The following is a 22,969-nucleotide window of genomic DNA, read 5'->3' as shown; positions in this document are numbered from 1 at the left end:
AATTGGAACAAAGTAAGATGGTTGTTAATGGTATGCATTATTATTTTACAACAAAAGGGCTCAGTCATAACTTTCCTATGTACTCCCTTCTTACTGAAATAGTGACCAAGACTTCATCAAAGGAGTTAAGTCCCCTGTCCAGAATTCAAAAGAAGAAAACAAGGATAAAAAAGTAAAATTTGTTTCTTCATTTTCATGAGAAAACGTTAACCCTTAACATTTGTTCGTTTGTTAAATTAATCCTTGACCATAATTCTAATCTGGGTACAGTTCCTAATCATTGAAGGTGGAGGCATTCTAAGGTGACTAACAAATGGAGTATTCAATTTGTTGTTGTTGTTGTTTTGATCATATCATATTGATCCCTTCAAGTCCATGATCGACTGACATATTATTTATGTTTTAGCGTGGGTCAGCGGCAGCTTGTATGTTTAGCAAAAGCGCTTCCCTATAAGGGAAAAATCCTGATCCTCAATGAAGCCACCCGGCTCCGCGGTTGACATGGAAACCGATGAGCTAATTCAGCAGACGATTCGGCGGGAGTGCGCTGACCGTACACTTGCTTACAATTGCTCACAGGCTCAACATCATCATGGACTATACCAGGTAAAACTTTTGAACGGTAGTAAATAGAGTACTTGACGGTAGAAATGTTTCCAATTGATTAAACCGCCGTGCTTTTTATAACCGTTGAGTGTATAAAACAGTGTAATGACAACAAGGTAGATCTGCATGTTAAAGCCAGAATTAAAACAGCGCCGAACAGAGGCGGATCCAGGGGGAGGGTTGAGGGGGTTTTCAAACTTGTCTGGCTACCCATGTCTATCCCTTTTTCAAACCAAAAATAATATTATAAGTCATAATCTAAGTTCCAGTTCAATCGATCATTACAAGAAGACTATAGCTTTTGCTCTTCTTGGCTCCTTTATCATCTAAATGCAAGATCGATTTTCTGAAGAAGATCGCCACGCCCGCCATCTGCTTTGTGTCGTGCCATCGATTATAGTAAATAGTGCAATGAAGCTAGATGATGAAGTAGAAGGCATGCTATTCTGGAAGAAAGACAATTTCTCAATAGGCCACTTCCGAGTTCCAAAAACCCTCACTTTCCAAACGAGGCCAAGTGCACAACCTTTCTTGTGAAAATGAGTTATATTTGCACGAGAATGAAAAATTATTTCCATATCAAAGGCTGAGCACTTAACCTCGTTTTGATACAGAGGCCCGTGGGAACTCGGAAATGGCCTATTCCCTCGGAAGTGAGGTACGTAGATGGAAAACACTCTGGCAGTCAACAGATAGGGAGTTTCCAAACAACCTGCACCCTACCGATCACAAGCGCAGTATCTGAGCCGTCGTTCTCACTGATAAAATGAATCAAGACCTGCTCTAGGTCAACAACGCTTGAAGAGCGATTCTCTGATCTCGCAGTAGATCGCCATGTACTACTCCCAGTGATTAGAGGAAGATGAGATATGCTAGCAAGCCTTCATAAAGGCTCATCCAAAAAAGCTCTTTCATGTCAGTCTGTTTGATTGAATAGGCGGGCAAAAAAAAGAGACAAACAACTATCGGTGTTGCACTGTACTCGTAGTCCTTAATAATAGTGTCTCAAATTTGACAAATTTATACCTCTGAAATCAAAATGTCGAAAATCTACGTATTCAAACATTACCCTCCAACTCTCCCCTCCCCCATTCCTTTGGCCCTGGGGTGTTTGCCTTGAACTCTCATACTTACAACCCCCTCTTTGAAAAAATCCTATATCCCCCCCTGCGGAGTAGGTTGTCATTATCTTAAGTGTGAAAACAAATAAAGAGAAACAAAGCCGGAATGTAGTCTGATCTAATTTATTAGACGTTATGTTAAGCCTTTCTTGTAAGAATTGCCAAGGAACCAAGAGTAATGTCTCAGAAGCCATGCGCATAAGTAAATTACTGCAAGAAATACTAACCCAGAGCTCAAAGCAAAAATGGAGTAGTATTGCAGCCGATATCCCGGAAAGACTCGGCCATAGGTTCTAGTCCTTAGTGACGACATGGGAACTCGGAACTCCTTTTTTCTGATCTTCTGATCTTTTTTTATCTCAAACATTATTACTCTAGCTACATTTTGTCTGTTCACACGTGCTTTTCCAATCACAATACAATACAATACAATAGATTAATTTCATAGCTATTTCATATTATAAGTGGAAAATGCGCTTTTTAGGGTACCTCCATACAGGTATTTACTTCAGGAAGCCAATATAAAGTCATTAACGATGGCATATTCTAGTTCTTTCCGCTGAATATTGGTGCAATTATAATTGAGAATTAAAATTAACTTTTGAACTAATGGCCGGTGTGCTTCTTGAATTTTCAAAACGTGTGACATTCTGTGAATTAGACGTACTCGTGACGTTCTTGTACTCCCACAATTCACTGTAGGAGTTGAAAACTGGACAAACACTTTTTCTGGTGAAAAAATGGATTAATAATGACATCTCGTGCACAAATTGAACGATGTTAAGTTTGACATCAGCCGACTTTCACAGTTAATAAACACTTCTGTTTTGTAGTCTGTAAGGAGGTAGATCTGTATTCCGAGTTATTTGAACATAGGCATTAAACCGACTAAGCCATATATGAACTTCCTATTTCTTCAATCGTGCACAGGTATATATACAGTTCATTAAGGTAGCATTCAGAGAGTATACAACACAATATCTTTAACCTCGCCGGAAAACGATGCGAAATAGAAGCACAACTATAAGCATACTTACCAAAACGTTTGCCGTATATTGCCCACCTTGCATGTAGGACACATCACAGATTGTTATTAAAAAGTTCAAGGATTTTTCCGGCCATCTGTATAATAAGACAAGGGCTTTTTAACATGGACGTTCAAACTACCTATATGCAAATTAATCCATCTCAGATTTCCGAAGGTAAGTTTTTATTTATTTAAAATCTGGCTTGTAACAGATTTCGCCGGGAGATTTCGTCTCTGTCCCGCATCCTTCAATGAGACGTATAGCGAGCAATAGCAGCGCAGAAATTGTAAAAGTATCATGACATAAATGTATTGTAACTTTTCAACCTTTGTTAAAGGCGGCTAAATAGTAAATCAACGAAATCGGAATTCAAAAAATAAATAAAAGTTGCTGTCGCTGTTGAGGATCAAGCCGGTAGTCTCTCGGAAGGTATTCTTTGCACGAATCTTCCCTTCAGCTTCATTCATTCCGTAGCGTGACAGAACACCGTGACAGGTAAAGTGTCATGCGCGAAAGTCACACCGGTGCGCATCCACGGACTCTTGCTGTGAGACTTGTCAGAAACGCTTTTGGCACAGGGAGATAAACTAATGGTTGTAAAATACAAGAAAAGCCTTATTTCTCTCGACAAAATATTGTTTTTGTCAACTTTTTAGGAGGAACATATCTGTCGCTATTTTCAAAGGTAGCGCAAGCTCGAAATATAGGCGTCGGCGACCATCGACATTGATGCATAACAATTTGTATGGAAAAAAACCTGTCGTTTCCGTAACCTACGAAAATGGCAGGATTTCAATAAAAAACAGCTTACCTTACATAAAATATGTGTTACGTCTCTCCTGGGTGTTCCATGGGCCGATTTATGGCCGTTCTATGGGTTGTACAGTAAACAGTTTTCTCCCTATATAAGGGTGTTACGTAACAATGCCAATGTTCGCCAATGCTCATATTCGACCTTGGTAGACCTGTGCCATTCGCAGCTTTTTTGTTGTATGAATTAGAGCGTATGTCGCTTTCAAAGCTTGTAAGGAACTCCATTGGCGTGAATATTAGCTGAATAAACTGGTGGTATGAACTATAGAGATCCAGAATGTGGCCACTGTGGACGAGTGAAGCGTACGACTTTGCACGCAGAGGTAACGACGTGTTAACTGTAGATAATAGGAAACGATCGATCATGTTCTTGAACGGTTCTTATAATTTTTACAACAACTGGTTGACTGGAGTAACGCGTCAAGTATTTGAGCATAGTATTAAAGGATTTGGATAAAGCGTTCCAAGCATGAAATTAAGAGAGAGATGTTGTTGTTGCCATTTGAAGGACCTTGAAGGTGTTTGTTGTTCCTGTATTTTTGAAGATTTAAAGTTTTGGTATTTTTCACCAAACTGCCAAGTTTCATAGCTTTTGCGAATAGTACGAATATTAAAGTTTAAGTTTTGCGCCCTGGCCTAAAGTATTATTTTGTAGCCTGATGATCACTGCCGTTATTCAGCTGGTAACGCAACGTGTTCTTGCGTGACGCCTCTTTCAGGAAAAATTGATGAAGAAGAGTGCCTGACAGACAGTGGGGGTAGGACATCATCCTTTCCATCAGACTCAGCACAGGATAAATTTGCTAGGGTAAATATTTTCTCAAAACAGGACAACTGGTAATGTCAGCACAGCTTTATGTCCTTTATTGGCTTTCAATTTTTGTTTTTAGAAAATAATAATAAAACATTTTTTAAAACAAGCTATAGGTAGGTCTACAAAAGTTTATTTGCATCTGGACTAGTAACCAGCAGGTTATAGATTCGACTTCTACTGGGAGAACTCGGGCTTTTTTTTTCAGAGCCGCCTACGTCACTAACTGAAAAATCATCTTTCTTGTGTACTCACCAGGCTAAAAATTTACCATCATATCTCTATCATTTTGCATAAGCATAAATCAACATTCTTGTCCCAGCAGTATGCCAGATGGTCACACAAGTCTCTTGTAGCTTAGCAAATGCCAGGTTCAAATTGACAGCTGTTTTGTTCAGCCATAATTTAACTGTCGAGGCTAAACCTGCATTGAAACAGTTATTTATATGAAGTTATAAACATTCAGTCTACATATTTTGTACTTTTTATAGGAGCCATGCCCGGAAGATAAGGCAATATGCTTATCAAGAATCACTTTTTGGTGGCTAAACTGGTAACATTAACTGCATTGCTTTCTATCAATACAGTTCAATGATATTTAATTCTTTTGTAGTTTTTGTAGTTCTTCTTTTTGACTCCTTAGATCTTCAAATCACCCCCCCTCCCCCCCTCAGAAAGTACATGTACCCTGCAGTGCACTCTATCTTCCGGGAAAGAATTTTTTTATGGCTGTTATCATAAAAAAAATTCAAATGCATCCAAGGGTATATTATGAACTACTTTAACGACCAGCTACCAGTTGGCTTGCTAACTCAGTTGATTAGAGGGCTGTACCAGTATCACACAGGTCAGGGTCTGAGGCTTTCTTTTTGCAATTGCTTAAGGTGCATCTTTCAAGGTGACGACCTTCTTTTCATTTATATGGTATGCAATATATTAGTCAAAAACCACTTCTGAATTAATGAGTAAACTGACCTGCCTTCCATACCGGGAGTTTGTGTGGTTTCCAGGGAGACTTTTGGAAGAGTAGGCTTTTTAGATCAGTTACTGGATAAATAGGAATATTTCTTATAAATATTTCATATACTTCACTTTATTAGGATAATATATACTGGTTACAAAAGACCTTTAGAAGATGAAGACCTGTGGGCTCTAAACAGGAAGAGTAGAGCTGCAACCATTGTTCCCAAACTTAAGTCCCTTTGGAACCACGAGGAGAAAAAATGCATGAGGTACTGAATATAATATATATCATTATCAAATGAAAGTGTGGATACTTCACATTTTCTTAGTTTTGTTGTTCATTTAACTTAACAGTGATTTAGTGCAATGAAGTAGTAATCTCAGATTAGGAAGTGTGTTCCAGCTTTTTTAGGTTTACTGTCAAATAACTTGATGCTGCCAAACGCTTCCTATATGTTTTTTTAAAAAACAAAACAAAACAAAATAAACCGACTATGAAAAAAAGAGAAAAAAGTATCACCTGGCAGGAGTCGAAGTGGAACCCGAGACCTTTGAGGTGTATCCATTGCACCATCCAAACATTGCTGAGAGCATATGTGAAATTAATTGCATTTAACATTTTTGTGCCCGGCGAGGTAAATCATTCAAGATAGCACAGAAAATGAAGACGTACGACGAAATGAGAACCACAGAAGGTCTTCCTTGACTTTCACAGGAATCCCAAGATTATGTGTTGCGTTCTCCTAACGTCGAACGCAATAAAGAAGCGCAAAAATTTGCAAGTGTAGGTTTCAGATGGCTTGGTTTTGTCCCAGATAGCTACTCGAACGTCATGGTTTCTTCTTTCTCCAAAAAAATCATGCTTTTCACTATGGAAAGAAATAATTTGCGTGTACACTTCACTAACTTGGCAAGATCGGGACAAAAAACGCCCGAAGTGGAAAACACTCGAAATAATACTCCCCTAGTGTGAATAGAAAACGACTGAAGTAGGTGTGATGAAATAATCTTATATTAGGAAACGTTCTTTAGAAAATTATAGGCCATTGTTGTATCTTATCGCAGCAGTTCGTAGGGGAAGGAAACTTGGATTTCTTGACCCAGCCGGCCTCCTTCCTTCGCCTTCTCTCGCTATTCTTATTTCGCAGGTAATTTTTAGCGACATAGTCCCCCTCCAAGGTTCTTGAAGTCCACGGGTTTTAATTTTGTAATTGAAGAGATTTAGAGTCACGTTTACGGCAAACGGTAAACGCCAGATTGAAGTTGAGAAATTCTTAAAATGGAAACTGAGCAGATAAATACAGCCCAAAACAATTCTTTTGGATAAAACTGGCGTGAAACTACTAATATTTGTGATGAAATAACGAACAGTAAGCGAGAAGTAAAGGGAAAACTTGGTCACGTGGTACATATTCATGTTTGCCGTTTGCCGTAAACGTGAGTCTCTCTATTGTCTTTACAAGAAATTGTTTGAAATGATCATGGAATTCCTCTTTTTTCAGAGAAAAGGAATTTCGAGTCACTGAAGAACCCTTAGCATGTAACGAAACTGACTGGTTGCTTGGTGATGAAAAAAGAAAACAAAGAATTGAAAAGAACAGGAGAAAACCTTCACTTCTGAAAGTGTTATTCAAGATGTTTTCTTCAAACATTTTCAGAGCAATAATATTTAAACTTTTCCAGGACTTCTTACTATTTGTACAGCCACAGTTGTTAAGGTACGTTACAGTGACATGAAAATTTAGAGTATGCCGCCATTTTTGGGATGGTATAACACCCTTATCATAACTGTATACTGCAAAATATGTTATGACCTCAATCAGGACCTCAATATATTAATTGTCTTATCCGCGGCTGGATGGAAAACAAACACGTTTTTTCGAATTTTGGTTTCATGAACGTAAAAACTTGTGTCTGTGAATCAAACCCCTTTAACTAAACAAACTCTTTGGAGGACGACTTCTAATTTTGCTGCGATTTGGAATCTTAAAAACTTTCTAAGAGAAAAGAGTTAAAAAGTTTATTTTGCATATTTTTTGTAGACTGTTAATTGAATACGTGGAAGACGATCACGATACGGCAGGGAGGTGGAAAGGCTATGTTTACGCCTGCTCCATGCTTGTGGCAGCTATAATTCAGTCCATATTTTTGCACCAATATTTTCATACGATGTTCACAATTGGTATGCGCTTGCGTTCTGCTGTCATCGGACTGGTGTATGAAAAGGTTAGTCGTGAAAAGAAGTTTTGATTTTCTTTCCAGGCAGCACTTGATTAACAGGATTCATCTCGCTATTAGAAAGACTTCCTCACTGTTAGTCTCTACACCTTCTACTTTCAAGTTTGTTGGGGACATAACAGTTTTTCGAAAGGGTTCGAAAGGGTTGCAAGACTATAGAATCCCCCAGTAGTTTGGTTTGGTGTGTTTCTCACTTATTACGTTTGAGCCAGCCAGATGCATTTTATGGGAGCCCGGGGTTTCGTTCGTGTCATTCATCATTGAGCAAGTCCTCGTTTGATAAACCTTAAAATCATCATAAGCGTTTACAGTTTTCTGCTATAAATTAGTCTTCCTAGAGTGAGAGACTAAGCACTGAAATTAACTGAAATTAGCTATTCGCTTGTTGCTTTCCAGGCTCTCGTACTGACCAATGCATCTCGTGTGAAATCGACCGCTGGGGAGATTGTGAACCTGATGTCAGTGGATGCGCAAAGACTAATGGACTCCGTGACGTATATAAACATGTTGTGGTCAGGACCTTTCCAAATTGCAGTTTCTTTGTACTTCCTACATCGCACCATGGGCTGGTCAATCTATGCTGGCTTGGGTGTCATGGTTATTTTCACACCGATTAATTTCTTGATCGCCAGGAAAGCCAATAAATTCCAGGTACTTTTTTGAACAATGCGGTTAACATTATATTTCCATTATTTCGCGCATAAAGTGTCCCGGTTACAAGCAATAAGAAATTACAGGTGATTTTGTAGCGCATTATTTGTGCCGACGACGTTAATTTGGGACGATAAACCTCCAGCTATAAGTAACCTACGTATACGAGAAGCTTAGAACAGTAGTATCTTAAACCTCGTTTACATTAATGCTTTTTCGTTTGAAAATGTAAAGTTTACCGTGAAACGGATGGCTGGACTAGTTTTGAAACTAAACTAAAGCTGATGTCAAAACTACTCTTGTACTAAAACCAGATCAAATCGCTTACACTATGGAAGCTCTCAGAGGAGAGTCTATCTACAGGAACGAAAATGCATTGGCATTTACGTTGTTGCGCTGATGGGTCGGGAACTCAGAAACCGGGTTGGTTTTTGCAAAATCGACACTGGTTCCTGAAACAATAACTGGGTGTTTTCTATTTTCCTACTTGCTTTTATAGTAATGGTATAACCAATCATGATTTTCTTTTTACCATTCCTCTAATTAGGCGCAACAGATGTCAGCAAAAGATGATCGAATCAAAATCATAAATGAAGTCCTTAATGGAATAAAGGTTTCAGAGTATGCCTGGTGTTTTCTGCAGTGTGTTTGATATTGTACTATGAAATAACCAATGCAGTTACAATTTTTTTACCCAGATCTTGAAGCTTTACGCCTGGGAAGAGTCCTTCTTGAGTAACATAAACAGTAAACGCGCTAAAGAACTCAGTTATCTTCTCCTGTCTGGACTCTTGAGAGCCGTACTGACTTTGATATTTAATACGTTGCCTGTTATGGTAGGTATCAGAGAATTCTAGCGCTCAACTTGTCAAGTCAATGCAGCAGCAGGGGGAAGAGTAAAATTAGCTGCAATGGTTCTGGTAACAGGTCAAACTCTCACTCGTCTCCAGTCCTCTTTATTTGGATCGCACGCGGAGGAAGGAACGCGAGAAGAGTAAATGAAGAATCGAAGCGTGATGGGTGATGGGATTAGGGTAAACCCTTAATTAACCGAAACTCTAACCCCTCTTTCCACCTTCACACCATCCATCGCGCTCCCATTGACCGCTCTTTTATCGCTAAAGAGAGATGACTGAGGACGAGTCAGGGTCAATCCCCTTAATCTACGGTTGACAAGTTCAATATAATGTGGTCTGTATAGTGTGTATAGTTTCAGTATCAGGTTGATATCATCAGAGGAATTCAACATTTGAGAGATATTGCAACTCGAACTTGAACTCGGGCATATTCCCTTGGGACGAGGCTCGTTGTGAGCATCAGCACTCGGAAAGGGATCGTTTTTGAACGAGTGGGGCTTATTTTTGGACAAAATAACCAATATCAAAGGTTTGAATTTTTTTTGTGTATATAAAACGTTTTGAGGTTGGGAATTTTTTGTTGTAAGTTTTGATCTGTAAACGATTTTTTGATTTTTCTCTTTCCTTTTGCTATAATGGTTTTTACCAGTTGGCGGTCGTCATTAAGCAACAATGACGGCCACGGCTACAAAAACGTCATTAAAAAGTATATTTACGCTGCTTTAAATCTCATCGCGCTTGTTCCATCTCGTTCAATTTGGCAAATAATGGCGAATTTTTCTGGAGCTGAATTCTAAAGGAGCGTGGTATCGAAGTTCAGAAAAAGAAAAAGAAAATTGTTGTCTTGTGTTCGCGTCCTCCACAAAACGTGAAAATAGGAAGTTTCACGTTGTAGTCTGGCAACGACGGCAAAGAAATGTACAAAACACGTGATACACGTGCAAAGTTCTTTTTTTGCCTTCTACCGTTCTCGTTGCCGTCGCCGTTGTCGTTGCTTAAGCTCCCTAACATTTGTTTTAGGTGGCTGTGACAACATTTGCAGTTTATGTTCTATGTGGTAATGACTTAACAGCCTCCAAGGCTTTTGTGGCTTTGTCGCTGTTTGGAATCATGTCATTTCCTCTAAGAAACTTTCCAACTGTAATTGCAACCTGTGTGCAGGTGAGGCTTTAAATTTGAATTAGTGACCATTGTAAGCTAGTTAATTTGGTGCAGAGGTTTACGTTTTGGTTGGTTTATTACATTAAGGCCATAAACGCAAACATTGTACCTTCAAGTAACTATTAGATAGGAAAAACATCTAAAAAAAGTCTTATCGACGAACGAACCACGAACGGTGGCCTGGAAATGGGCCCAATTATGTCATCTCAGTAGAAACTATTAGCAAACAGCCAAGGCGAATTATATTATCTTTATTTTTCAGAGGTAGAATATTATAAATATATACGTATACCGGCGTATTTTCAACTCAACTATCATTTACTGGTTTTCTTTATTAAGGCTCGAGTATCAGTCAAGCGCTTGGAAGAGTTCCTGGGTTTAAAGGAGCTGGATCCAAACTGTGTCCAGAGGATACCTTGTAAGAGACGACATCGTAGCGTGCACTTCGACTTTGAGATTACTTTACTGATTGTATCCGTCTTTGGTCTGTGACTTTATTTTTAACTTTTTGTAGACTGGGAGCAGTCTCTCTTGTACAAATTTTTTTTATTGCTCATTCAAACTAATGACGTTCTTCATTAAGATTTCATAAAATTAATGAGGTTTTATACTCTCACACTTCATAGGCAATGTGCTTAATACGAGCACGGTTTGTGTCAGAGATGGCGTATTTGGCTGGAATAAGAACGACACTCCAATACTGCGCAGGTTAGAACAGAATAGTATAAAGGTACCCTTTTCTTCTTTTTTTGTTCCTGTTTTTTCGAATGTTCTTGTAGTTTGGTTACTGTTTATTTCGTGTCGATGTTGAGGCTCTTTTTCTTTTTACATGCAACACGTTTGTTTGTTTTGCATTTCAGCGTTTCCTTTTTTTGCTGAAAATTTGATTTTTTTTAATCACAGCATAAATTTAAATATTGCAAGTGGTTCATTGGTAGCAGTGGTTGGTCAAGTTGGTTGTGGCAAATCTACCCTGCTATCTTCACTTCTCGGAGAAACCGAGAAACTACGTGGTAGCGTACATGTGGGGGTGAGTGAGTGCTAGGAATCCGCTTGTTTATTAGTCTCCTACACAGCCGTTTTTAGTGTCGTCACGCAGTGGGGAGGAGCGTTGTGTGACGACTCTAAAAACGGCTGTGTAGCAGACTACTTGTTTATTCAAGTCTGTAATAAGCAGATTTCTTTTGTCAACGAGAAAAGAATCAAAATCAGTTGACTATTTTGGTATCCCTTATAACACACTCTGTTGACCTCCTCCTTCAAATTTCGCTTGATTTGTTGTGTTGAATTGCTCTTAAGAACCTACTGTCATCCCAGGGGCATTTGAAAATGTTGGGAGGGGGGGGTGGGGTTGGCGGGGGCTAGCAAAGCGTGTTATGAGGGATTCGAAAATCGAGAATGAAGTGGTGCGCAGCATACTTCTGTGTGCGTAAGAACAAGTTTACTAGTGAAGTTTTCTGTTTTCTTGTAATTTTCCAGGGTACAGTGGCTTATGTGTCGCAGCAGGCCTGGATCCAGAACGCTACCGTACGAGACAATATCCTCTTTAACAGTGCGTACGACTGTGCACGCTATGAGCACGTGATTGACTCGTGTTCACTCAGGCCAGATCTAGAAATTCTACCCGCGGGTGATTTAACAGAGATTGGTGAAAGGGTAAGAAGGGAACTTATTAAATAGTTTGGCTGCTTTGGCCAGCAAGCAAGATGAAGCCGCAAAACTTGTGTTCTGATTGGCTACCCGAGCGGGCAAGATGAGCCTTTTTCGCCCGCCCTTCCTGCGTTGTTCGCGTAAGGAAAAAGTTCTCTTGATCATTTAATTATTCACCATGCTTGTTCGTGCAAGATGACTAGATATTGGCCTTCTCCTCTCTTTGATAAATAAGAACGAATGAATATTCAGCTACCTTGACTCGTTCTTCGCTGTCAGCAGGCGTCTTAATAATTCCCGCTGGATACACTATCGAGATGACGTAATACTTGCTTACTTAAATGCATACGCAGCAACAGGTTATTTATTTTAGTTTTGAGTCTCATTACATGACGCTGGTTTTTGTTACATCAACAGGGCATCAACCTGAGTGGAGGTCAAAAACAGCGTGTTAGCCTGGCAAGAGCGGTTTATTTTGACGCTGATATTTATTTGCTAGATGATCCGCTCAGTGCTGTTGATGCTCACGTTGGGCGAAAGCTGTTTCGTCACGTGATCGGAGCCAGTGGAATTCTCAAGGAGAAGGTCAGTTTGAAATAATGGCTGGAAACGTCTTAGGGTTGATGAAGTCGGTTCTCATGCCATTTGTAATTAGGGAAATGTTAAAGAAACCGTGCGTAAAAGGCTCTTTTCAACAATTTAACTCTCCATTCGTCTTGTTTATTTGTAGACGCGCATCCTAGTTACGCATGGTATCAGCTTTTTGCCTCAAGTGGATCATATCATCGTTCTTCATGACGGAATTGTTTCCGAGGTAACGGAATCAGTAAAAGACGTATTTTCCATCGTCGCTTTTCTCTCTGTTTTTGAGTTAAAATAACTGTTTACGCATTCCTTTTCAGGAAGGCACCTACGCTGAGCTATTGAAAAACTCGGGCGCCTTTGCGGATTTTCTGCAGACATACAGTTCGGAAGAAAACAGTGGTTTGTGCTGCTTATCTGTGCATATGTTTTGTATAACCTTTCTCTATAAAACGCTTCAGTAGTGGACTCATACTCTTTGTGACGTCACCCAGTTTTCATCTTCCGATAGGTCAAGCAAATAATGCTAATAATGGATAATCCAGAATCAAATTTATGTTTGAGTTCTATCAAATGTTTTGCTACAATCACAGACAAAATTAGTTGGGAAGGTTGTACAACTTAACAGTAGTCCGTTTTAATCCTGAAAAAACAGAGTTTTCTCTTTTGCTAAATATCCCTCGTCCCCCCTATTCAATGTTGGGATATAACAGAACAATTGCGCGCACAAACATTAACGTTTTGATCAACATTGGGCCAGGGGTGGGGGGAGGAAGAAAAAGAAGAGGTAAAAAAGGCAACCTTCCCAACACTTTTGACGATGATTGTAAGAGAATAGGAAATCAACTTTAAACGCTTATAAAACTTGTCGCATTTAACATTTGGTTGAGATATCTCGCCCTGGAACTGTACTGATAATGCACTTTCCAAACTATATAAAAAATATAATAAAGGTTATATTTCGGTAAAATCATAAATACATGTAGGAGAATTTTGCATCTGACGCGCGTGACATTTCATAGCGTGACCACAAAATCCACTGGGTGAAATCGCTTTCTTCTAAGAACGCCAGAAGAAAACATTTAAGGCCTTTAATTTTCCTCATGAAGCAAGAGGACGTTTCCTTGGCGTGGACTATGTAGAAGGAATGGCCACAGGTTGTCTGTTTCACCAGATTTAGCGAAAAGTCATGAGGGTATTTTTAAGTAAAAAAATACTATACGATTGCAGTCGTTGTCATGCATCTTTTTCATCAGCGGTATTATTCCTGGTTAACTTTTGCTGTTTCCTATCAGCCAAATGTTTTGAAAGATGTTACAAATAGAAATGGCATAAAGGCTGCCACAATAAAGTTTTTTTTTTCATTCCGGCGGTGTTAAACTATCCTAGAAAAACATGATGTTTGTAGTTGCGAGGGAGGAGTGAGATAAGTGCTGAATTAAAATCTTCTAGACTTTATTTTCGTAAGGCCTGAAGGTAATACGGAACCTCTATAAAAGAGTTTATTCAGCCATGTTCAGAGTTCATATAGAAATTGCTGTGCTACCGTCGCCTGTCAATCATTCAGATAATTTGAGAACAGAAAACAACATGGGTTTCCACATTCCTCCACCACATTACTCCATAAGAAAATGCGAAATATATGCTCAATGAACCAACTTTCAAACAAGAAAAGGGCAAAAACATGTAAACCATGTAAGAATATGGACAGCTTTTGTCGCATTTATCTACGGGGATAAATTTAACAACTGTTTCCCAACATTACTCCATTTAAACAGTGCCCTATAAAGGTCAATTAGCAAAGTTAGTTTAATTTTAACGCTACCCATGGAGTAATGTCGTATTTTACTTAGAATTAAGCTAAAATGTCTATTAAAATTCGTTTGGTTAAGTCCTTGCAAAGCCCCGAACAAGTCAATTAGGCTATTTTGTCGTTAGCGCTACTATAAAGGAATTATTTTCGGCTACGAAAATGGAGTAATGTGGTGTGTGATGACTTTGCGTGTGTTATCCTTTTTAATTAGGTTAACGAAGACAATAGACGCCTTAATCTAAATCAAGAGCGTACTTTGTTCTCGTTTTCTGAAACCAGTTTCGAAAAGCGGTGCCACAAGGGCTTAACTAGAGTTATTCAGCCAGAGAAAGTAGCCTCTAGAATTCAGCAAATTTCCACTCAGCCTCATAGTTTGCTCGCGTGGCAAATGGACATGTGCTGAATGTTGTAAAGAATGGGGAGCTGCTAAGGAATATGTCAGCTGCAATGTAGCGATCCGAATGATTTTTTGGGGAACTGGTGAACGCACTATATCTTGCTTTAACATTTAAAACATATCAGCCTATGCTATAGTCAATAGCTTTCACCGAAAATAATCTTGCATTTGTATTTTGGCTCTTCCTGTGCCCCGGAAAGAGCAATAGTTGTACTTACCGGGTTGCAAAACATGCCGAATATAAACGGGCGTCTGCGCCAAAAATTGTCTTAACAAGGTACGGCAAATATCTTTTTTCAACAGAGTACTGTTTACGAGTGTTTTTTGAAGACGTTTCTACTGACAAAAAGTCGTCGATTTTTGACCTTTTACTGCCACACCCAGAATTTTCAGACAATCACAGACAAAATTAGTTGGGAAGGTTGTACAACTTAACAGTAGTCCGTTTTAATCCTGAAAAAACAGAGTTTTCTCTTTTGCTAAATATCCCTCGTCCCCCCTATTCAATGTTGGGATATAACAGAACAATTGCGCGCACAAACATTAACGTTTTGATCAACATTGGGCCAGGGGTGGGGGGAGGAAGAAAAAGAAGAGGTAAAAAAGGCAACCTTCCCAACACTTTTGACGATGATTGTAGGTATACAGAACTATTTATCTTGGGTCCAGGAAGTTAAATCGGTTATAGATACATATACCTAAGATAAGTTAAGTCTCCAGTCTAGTGATTCATTCTTAATTTTTCTTAACAGAAACAAATGCTACCGAAGACATTGACGATGAACAGAAATCTTTCGAGAAAGACACCGGCCCACCTCCTGGAATAGAAAAGAGAGACAATACCAACGACGATGTTGGCAAAACAATTACAGTGGAAAGAATGGAGAGAGGACGTGTAAGTTGCCCTGTGCATCCGCTTTGTAATAAATATGTGGGCATATTATCATGTAAAGTTCAGTATTGTAGCTTTTTTAATTCTTAGATATTATAATTTTCTGTCTCTCTAATATCTCTAAAGTAGTCGTAGGAAGAGTTCGGAGCCGAGAATTTAATACAAGGCGAACGTCTTATACAAAAAGAGCTTTACTGATAGAAGTCGTACAAGCTGTGGGTAGGTAGGACTGGGGTTGTATAAGCGGGCTGATAGTGGATTCAATAAGCGTCTTTTATTACATCTCAGCCTGTTTTAAATTCAGTCTTAAAAACTGCATGCGCTGCGCTCGCTGCGCGCTCATAACAAAATCTAATCTGGACTCTTTGTCTTCTGATCAACAGATAAAGCTTTCCTTATTGCTGTCCTACATCAAGTCTACAGGAATACACTGGTTTTTATTTTCTCTGTTGTTCTTTACTGTCATGGAAGCGTGTACAGTTGGCACTGGGATATGGCTGGCATACTGGAGTTCAGCAAAAAACACAACGCGTGCGCAGAGAGACTTTTACCTCACAGTATACGGTGGCATAGGTGCAGGACAAGCGTTATTTAGTCTATTATATTCACTGATGTTGTTACTTGGCGCGATCAGAGCTTCTAGAACACTTCATCGGAAGCTTATTGTGAATATCTTGCGATTGCCTATGACATTCTTTGACGTTACACCGCTTGGAAGAATAATGAATCGGATTTCAAAAGACATATATGGGATTGATGTCACAATCCCTAACTCACTTCGTTCGTTTTTTGCGATGTTCTTCGATGTTTTGGGGATGTTAGTAGCTGTTAGTTATGCCACACCCATTTTCCTGGCTGTTTTACCGCCGCTTGGTGCGTTGTACTTCTATATTCAGGTAGGTCTAGTAAGTGTATGCGTTTCAAATCTCAGTTACACTACTTATATTGCGTGACAAATGGAGTAAAGTAAGTGCCGCGAAATTTATATTAGGGGCTGTTTACATGGAGGTGGGGGACCCCAGGTAGGTGAGGTAAGCCACGATGAGTCACCACCAGGCACCTATCATGTAAACGTGGTTTAATTAAAATGAGACATTATATGGACAGGTGGGTAACCTCACCCAAGCGGGTTACATCACCTACCTGGTGTCCCCAGGGGTCCCCCACTTCCATGTAAACAGGCCCTTAGAGACGAACAGAGTTTCGTCCGCGGTAGATAAATCTGCTAAAGGGTATTATCCTTGTTTAGCTGCAGATTTTTTTTTAGGCCTAATTTGTCTTTTTGCTTAAAGTTGGACGATGCAAGTGTGTGCCGGATAATTTTTTTTATCTAAAATTATTCTATATTACCAGTCAAGTCCAAACAGATATCGGTTATAAGAATTTTTTAATACTAGCTTTGCATGTTTTTTCCTCAGAGAGTTTATGTAGCGACCTCTCGACAACTGCGAAGGATTGAATCAGTCAACAGATCTCCAATCTACAGTCATTTTCTAGAAACAATTAACGGGGCCACCACCATCCGGGCATTTTCACAGCAGCAGCGATTCATCCGGGATAATTATAGAAAAGTGGATGAAAACCAGGTGGCTTACTACTTGGGTGTGTCGGCTAACAGGTAATAATCATCCATTTTGTAGTGAATCTAGTGGCGATGTCTGATGTTTACTGTCTGATTTGTTTCAAGACAGGTTTGACTCGCAGGTGGTAATTAGCCCAACATCGCTTTTTAAATCCTTTTGAGGCAATGTTGCACAACAAATTACACGTGTTTGTTGCCCGTTTCTTGGAAGTGTGATTAAATGAGTCCAGTATTTCTGCATCTTTGCTCTTATTAATAACAGTTCTCGTTATGTTATTAAAATTGTGATTAGAGAGTAAGGAAGGGCTGACAGTTGTAGACCTCTTAGACTAGGTTGATCCTAGCGTGGTTTTTTTTTTCGGTTTCATAATGATTCCGGCTGAAACACTATGGTAACGGGTTTCTTTTGCCGTTTACTCCAAATGCGTGTGTCCGAAATAAAAACGTCCGGGTTTGGTCGGAGCCTAATGTGAACAGTTTGTATCCAAATGAATATTCTTGGATTAAATAACGTGTATGAATGGATGCGAATCAGTATACCGAATCAGTATACCGTAAATATAATATATCCGGAAAAATCTGGTTTTACAGTGCGAGCGCTAAAACCGGGACAGGCCAATAAAATTCCTAAATTTGAGCGTTGTTTCCTAAGAGGTCAGGTACGTTCAACGGTTATTTCAGAGGTTGCACTGTTGAACCTTGAATTTTATTGGTCCGTTAGCAACAAAACATGATAATCTTTTGTTTTCAGAAAGTATTGTGATTGGACAATCTTCTCCCAAGTGTCCTGGTTTTAGTGTCCGCACTTTAAGGTTCCTGTGCCGCTTGCTCGTTTTTCTTTGGCCCCACATTTTCTTTTATAAAATTAATAAATGAAGTGTTATTTTTATTACCCATAGGTGGCTCTCTCTGCGTTTGGAGTTTATTGGGAATTGCTTGATCTTTTTTGCTGCTTTATTTGCTGTAATCAGCAGGGATAGCATCGCAGGTGGCCTAGTAGGACTCTCTATATCATATGCGCTGCAGGTATTCTTTCAGCCAAAGTAACGTATCCAATAACTAACTTCTTGGTTATAGTAAACGATGCGGTGGTGTTCGTTAAAAACCATGGCCATTGGATTTTCTAAGCCATTTCTATTTCAAATGTCTTTTTCTTTTTTGTTCCTCAGTCCTACTTCTGCCAATACTTACATAGAATCAGACAGTCTGTGTTTTCCCTACAGTCTATCGTTCAATGGCTTTTTTTCAATAAAAGTTCATTTCAAATTGAACCATATTTTTTCATGTTTTCCATCCATGTCCTTGCTTCCTGATTTTGCCATATACTTGCCTTTTTTGTAAGTGATAGCCGTTTTGTACAGTTTCTAAGTAGGGTTTATGGTTTCACAAGCAGGAAACCCACAACAAGACGTTTTCTATTCGCAGATCACTAACAAATTGAACTGGATGATTCGCATGACAAGTGAACTAGAAACCAATTTGGTGTCGGTGGAAAGAGTCAGAGAATATTCTGAGACACAAACAGAGGTAATACACCAACGAGGATATCAGTCTTATTTTACATTACATAAGTCGCTTTCAACCAACGTGGCCTTGGTTCCCATTCGAGTCACTGTTTTCACCATATTTTGCACTTTTTCAGGCCGAAAGGATAATTCCCGAAAGTCGGCCTTCACGTGACTGGCCTGAACAGGGCGTGGTAAAGTTTGATAATTTTCAGTTGAGGTACAGAGATGGTCTTCCTTTGGTGTTAAAAGGGATAAGTGTCATCATCAAGCCAGCTGAAAAGGTATATCATCCAATGCTAGAAATACCCACTATATTTTCCTTTTGTTTTCGCACGACAACATGCTGGAGCTTTTTGTTTGATTTCGACACCAAACTGAAGAATAATTTTACAAATAACCGTTAAAAATAGCTACATTTTTTTTCGGCTTTCTCCGTTTGGGATTTTTAACTTTTTATCCTTATTTGTCATGGATGAACGTCTTTGTTTTAGTCGCTTTCTCGGCTGCACTTATGTTCTCCTACAAACACTGCCAACGGAAATTCAAGAGGTCTTACTAGCTGTCTATTTCGACTTACAGATTGGCATTGTGGGTCGCACAGGAGCAGGCAAGTCTTCACTTACTTTGGCTTTGTTCCGTATTCTGGAGAGAGCTGGAGGAAAGATTGTCATAGACGGGATAGATATCTCTACGATTGGACTTCAGGATCTGCGATCACGACTCACGATCATTCCACAGGTAATGACATAGAACAATCATACAATATTCTTAACCCTTCATTAACTGTGAGTGTCAACTGCGCATGATCTACTTGACTGAAAACGAACGCACACGAACGCACGGCTGACTTCATGAAGAACCTTTCTTCTTCGTCCAATCACGTTCCACTCTCTCAATTGTGTGTTATTCACAGGAACCTGTTCTTTTTTCTGGGACACTTCGTGTGAACTTGGATCCGTTTAATAAACACTCAGATGAAGAGCTGTGGAATGTACTTGAAGTTAGTCACCTGAGAAAATTTGTTTGCGGATTAAATGGAGGTTTACAACACACAATAGCCGAAGGAGGAGAAAACCTGAGGTATTAAAGCTACCTTTATCTGTTTAATTTTTTCGAAGCTTTTCAAAGATCCCCATCACGGCTACCAAAGCCACACAAATCACTCAAAAATTCTCACTATCAAAGATGCTTCATTAAGTAGTCTCTCCTAAACAGTCTTAGTAGTTTTCATCAGATGTTTCTTTGATATTTCTAAGTATAATAATCCACGCAATGGACAAAATCGTTTTGTTACCGCTCTTGAACTTAATCAGCAATGAAAAGTTTATCATTTATAACCCCTCAGCAAAAATGCTATCGGGGAGTTTCTGTTGTCATGTGATGAGCCACTTTGGTTGATTTATTCCAGCGTTGGTCAGCGGCAGTTGGTATGTTTAGCACGTGCGTTGCTTCGTAGAAGTAAAATCCTTGTTCTTGATGAAGCCACAGCCGCGGTGGACCTGGAAACTGATGAACTCATTCAACAAACGATTCGGCGGGAGTTTGCTGACCGCACGGTGCTCACTATTGCTCACAGGCTCAACACCATCATGGATTACGATCGGTAAGTCACTGCTTCCAGTCTGGGCCCTGCTGTGGTCCAGATAAAAAGACTGGGGATTTTTAAAGACATCTTGCTTAAAAGTGACCAAAAATTTCCCTTTTTGCTGGAATCAGCTATGCGCTCTCTGGTTCTCTTTCCATGAAGGCGCTTACGAATATCCCGGCATCAAGGCGAAAGTTCACGAGAGAAGTAGCTTTATTTGTTGGCTGTGCGATTTCGGGGCAAGAACCTTTTCTCATTGCAAGAAATAGAACTAGTGAATATATTTTATGTTGATTGGATAGACAGACATTTGCAAAGCCAACAATCTCTGTGGGGATAACAAGATTCAATGCGAAATGGACATTTTTTTTCAATGATGTGCTTTTTCCACAGTTGAATTCATTGCTGAAAAGTAAAAAGATCGCGATAAGTATTCTGACAGCAAGGAACTCGTATTTACGGCTTGTTTTTATATCTTTTTCAGGGTATTGGTGCTAGACAACGGTTTAATTATGGAATTCGGCTCACCCTCTAAACTCCTAGATCTGAAAGGTTATTTTTACTCCATGGCCTGCGACGCAAGAGTTAATGTAACGTCAATCAATTCAGATAGTTGACAAGATATGTTTTTTTGTGGGAGGAAAATTATGTTTCTTCTCCAGCTATTTATTTGTTTATAAAAACTAAGGAATTAAAAGAAAGGCTCCACAAACCAACGACGTGTGAGAGATAGAAAGTAAAACGCTTCGCGCGTGCGCTTTTCACAGAACACTCTCGAAAGCCCCGAAATGAAGTGCGGTAGATCAGCTTCCAAAGTTGTCTATTTATAACCTCTTGTTAGGAAAACTTCGTGTCGTGAAATAAAAAATACAGTCGCTTTTCTCTATCCATGTGTTTGTTTGTTATTTGATTCATTTTATTTATTCATTGATGTAAAAGCCCGGGGGGGGGGGGGGGGTACTTAATCAGGATATCGATTTTATCAATTTTTGTCTTAAACGAGGTATCTTTTCTTGGACGATAAACAGCCTGTGCGTATGTTCTACGAACTAAGCTACGTGTCTGTTGATCAAGATGTAAACAGTTTTGTGATTGCCAATGGATTAAATAAGGAAGAGTTTCGATATTTATTACTGTCTTACACAGGGTATGGTTTCGGGTTAAATGTCTTAAACAGGGTATCAAAAATCGGAATTCTGTCTTAAACAGGGTAGGAAAATCAGCGATTTTTGTCTTAAACAGGGTCAGGGGATGAGGGGCCGGGCCGCACCTCCCCACCCAAGGATATATCGAGTACCCCCCCTCCCCCCGGTGTAAAAGTGACCGGCTCATTGCAGGGGTAAATTCCCCTGCAGTGATTTGGACGTATCTACTCTTGGTTACAAACCTTTCCGCTGGTGATTGGTTGCTTACTACACAGTTTACTCAGTCTCCACCTTTCGCACCATAGGTACCCCAGCCTCGAACGAGGAGCGTCGGCACGCACTTTAGTACTATTTTTTATGTAACCTACGTACATATATATAGCGAAAAAGAAAACCGTTTTCACAAAAACTCACAAAAATGGCCATAAATATAGTCGGCGACCACACAGGAAAGAAGCAATTCTCATCGTAAGGCAGGGTAAGGTAAGCTGCCCTTACGTTGCTTGGATCTCGTCATAGGTGGGGCCAGGCGAGTTACAGGTTTTTTCTCGTTTCAAATTTGTTTCGTCCCTTGAAATGTTTTAGTTAGACATCCTGGCCTTAGTTCTTATGTTACAACGTTCTTACAAGTCTTTCTTGCAATTAAGTGCACTGTTCGTTGACCAGCTTTCGTCGGTGTTGGTGGTCTCTGCAATGATATGTTTTCATTTTTATGAAGATCACTATCTGGACTTTGATCTCAAGCCATGGTTCATTTTTTGCATTTTTTAAAAAGTATTTTACTATTCCACTGCACTCACTTGAGAAATATCTTCAATTGACTGATGATAAGAAATAACTTGAAGGAAAGTAACCAGACTGTTACGTGAAATGGAAGTTTTCTAGGTGACCTTTTCTTCTCTTTGGACCTAGACGCCCTCTTCAGTCACAAGAGGCTTGGCTGCTTGGATGCTTTTACAATAGTCCCAGTACCTCTCGCTTTTAGCTATTCCTATTGTTATCTCTTTTTCTTGACGGTTGCAAATAATATTTTTTGTTTCTGTTTCCTTTTTGCTTTATCAATTTTCATATGTTTTAAGTAATTATTTACACGCGATGAAACATGAGCTTAACAGGAAGGAAGGTGTTTCATTGGTTCGATAACCTTGGGGCTTCTCCGGTCTCAAGTGTCATTACGCTCATGCACCGCCATCCGGTCCCTCCCGGCCTGCCAGCTTAATACCGGTCAGTTGGTAAGTGATACTTTTCATTTCTTATTTTAACATCGAACTACGTAGATGGTGCCAAATGCCGGCCTGGCGAGAAGTGCAGAGATTGTTATATACTTGATTTAACGGTGACTTATTTACATTCTTAGTTGTGATACAGCTTGATTGCGATAGGTGGTCTGAGGCAGGTAACCTTTGGATGTTATTGAGTTATTCGATCTCTTAAAATCACATGACGTGACTTTCCATTCCAAAAAAGCGCTGATATAGCTTGTCACCCCATCGTAATTTTAAAAGCTCAAAAAGGAGAGTAAAATGTCTGCACAACCCTATATCGATGTGCTGTGGTTCAATTCTA

At 39.5% G+C, this 22,969-nt stretch overlaps 1 protein-coding gene across 2 annotated transcripts; it reads left to right on the top strand.

Annotated features, from left to right (window-relative positions):
- Positions 1–5,484: 5,484 nt before the first annotated feature.
- LOC140950261 (multidrug resistance-associated protein 1-like) lies at positions 5,485–21,144 on the top strand. Of its 2 annotated transcripts, XM_073399471.1 has the most exons (24): positions 5,485–5,611; positions 6,845–7,060; positions 7,385–7,568; positions 7,977–8,231; positions 8,779–8,844; positions 8,930–9,067; positions 10,109–10,249; positions 10,589–10,667; positions 10,876–10,957; positions 11,153–11,279; positions 11,729–11,905; positions 12,317–12,484; positions 12,630–12,713; positions 12,802–12,883; positions 15,444–15,586; positions 15,967–16,479; positions 17,002–17,201; positions 18,065–18,191; positions 18,591–18,692; positions 18,808–18,954; positions 19,253–19,411; positions 19,587–19,753; positions 20,082–20,276; positions 20,743–21,144. In XM_073399471.1, exons 1-24 carry the CDS (start codon positions 5,607–5,609, stop codon positions 20,873–20,875), a joined length of 3,690 nt encoding a protein of 1,229 aa, XP_073255572.1. In that variant the 5' UTR covers positions 5,485–5,606; the 3' UTR covers positions 20,876–21,144. The 2 variants fall into 2 exon arrangements, with proteins under 2 accessions (XP_073255572.1, XP_073255573.1); XM_073399472.1 differs by lacking the exon at positions 10,109–10,249.
- The last annotated feature ends 1,825 nt before the right edge of the window (positions 21,145–22,969 follow it).

Source organism: Porites lutea, chromosome 10 (assembly GCF_958299795.1).
Source record: "Porites lutea chromosome 10, jaPorLute2.1, whole genome shotgun sequence".
NCBI classification, from domain to species: Eukaryota; Metazoa; Cnidaria; class Anthozoa; order Scleractinia; family Poritidae; genus Porites; species Porites lutea.
The sequence above is the reverse complement of the archived record's forward strand: the minus strand, read 5'-3'. Positions and strand labels throughout refer to the sequence as shown.

Coding starts and splice junctions, on each gene's coding strand:
- LOC140950261 (XM_073399471.1), top strand. Junction 7,569..7,976: donor TCGGACTGGTGTATGAAAAG/GTTAGTCGTGAA, acceptor GTTGCTTTCCAG/GCTCTCGTACTGACCAATGC. Junction 19,412..19,586: donor GACTCACGATCATTCCACAG/GTAATGACATAG, acceptor TGTTATTCACAG/GAACCTGTTCTTTTTTCTGG.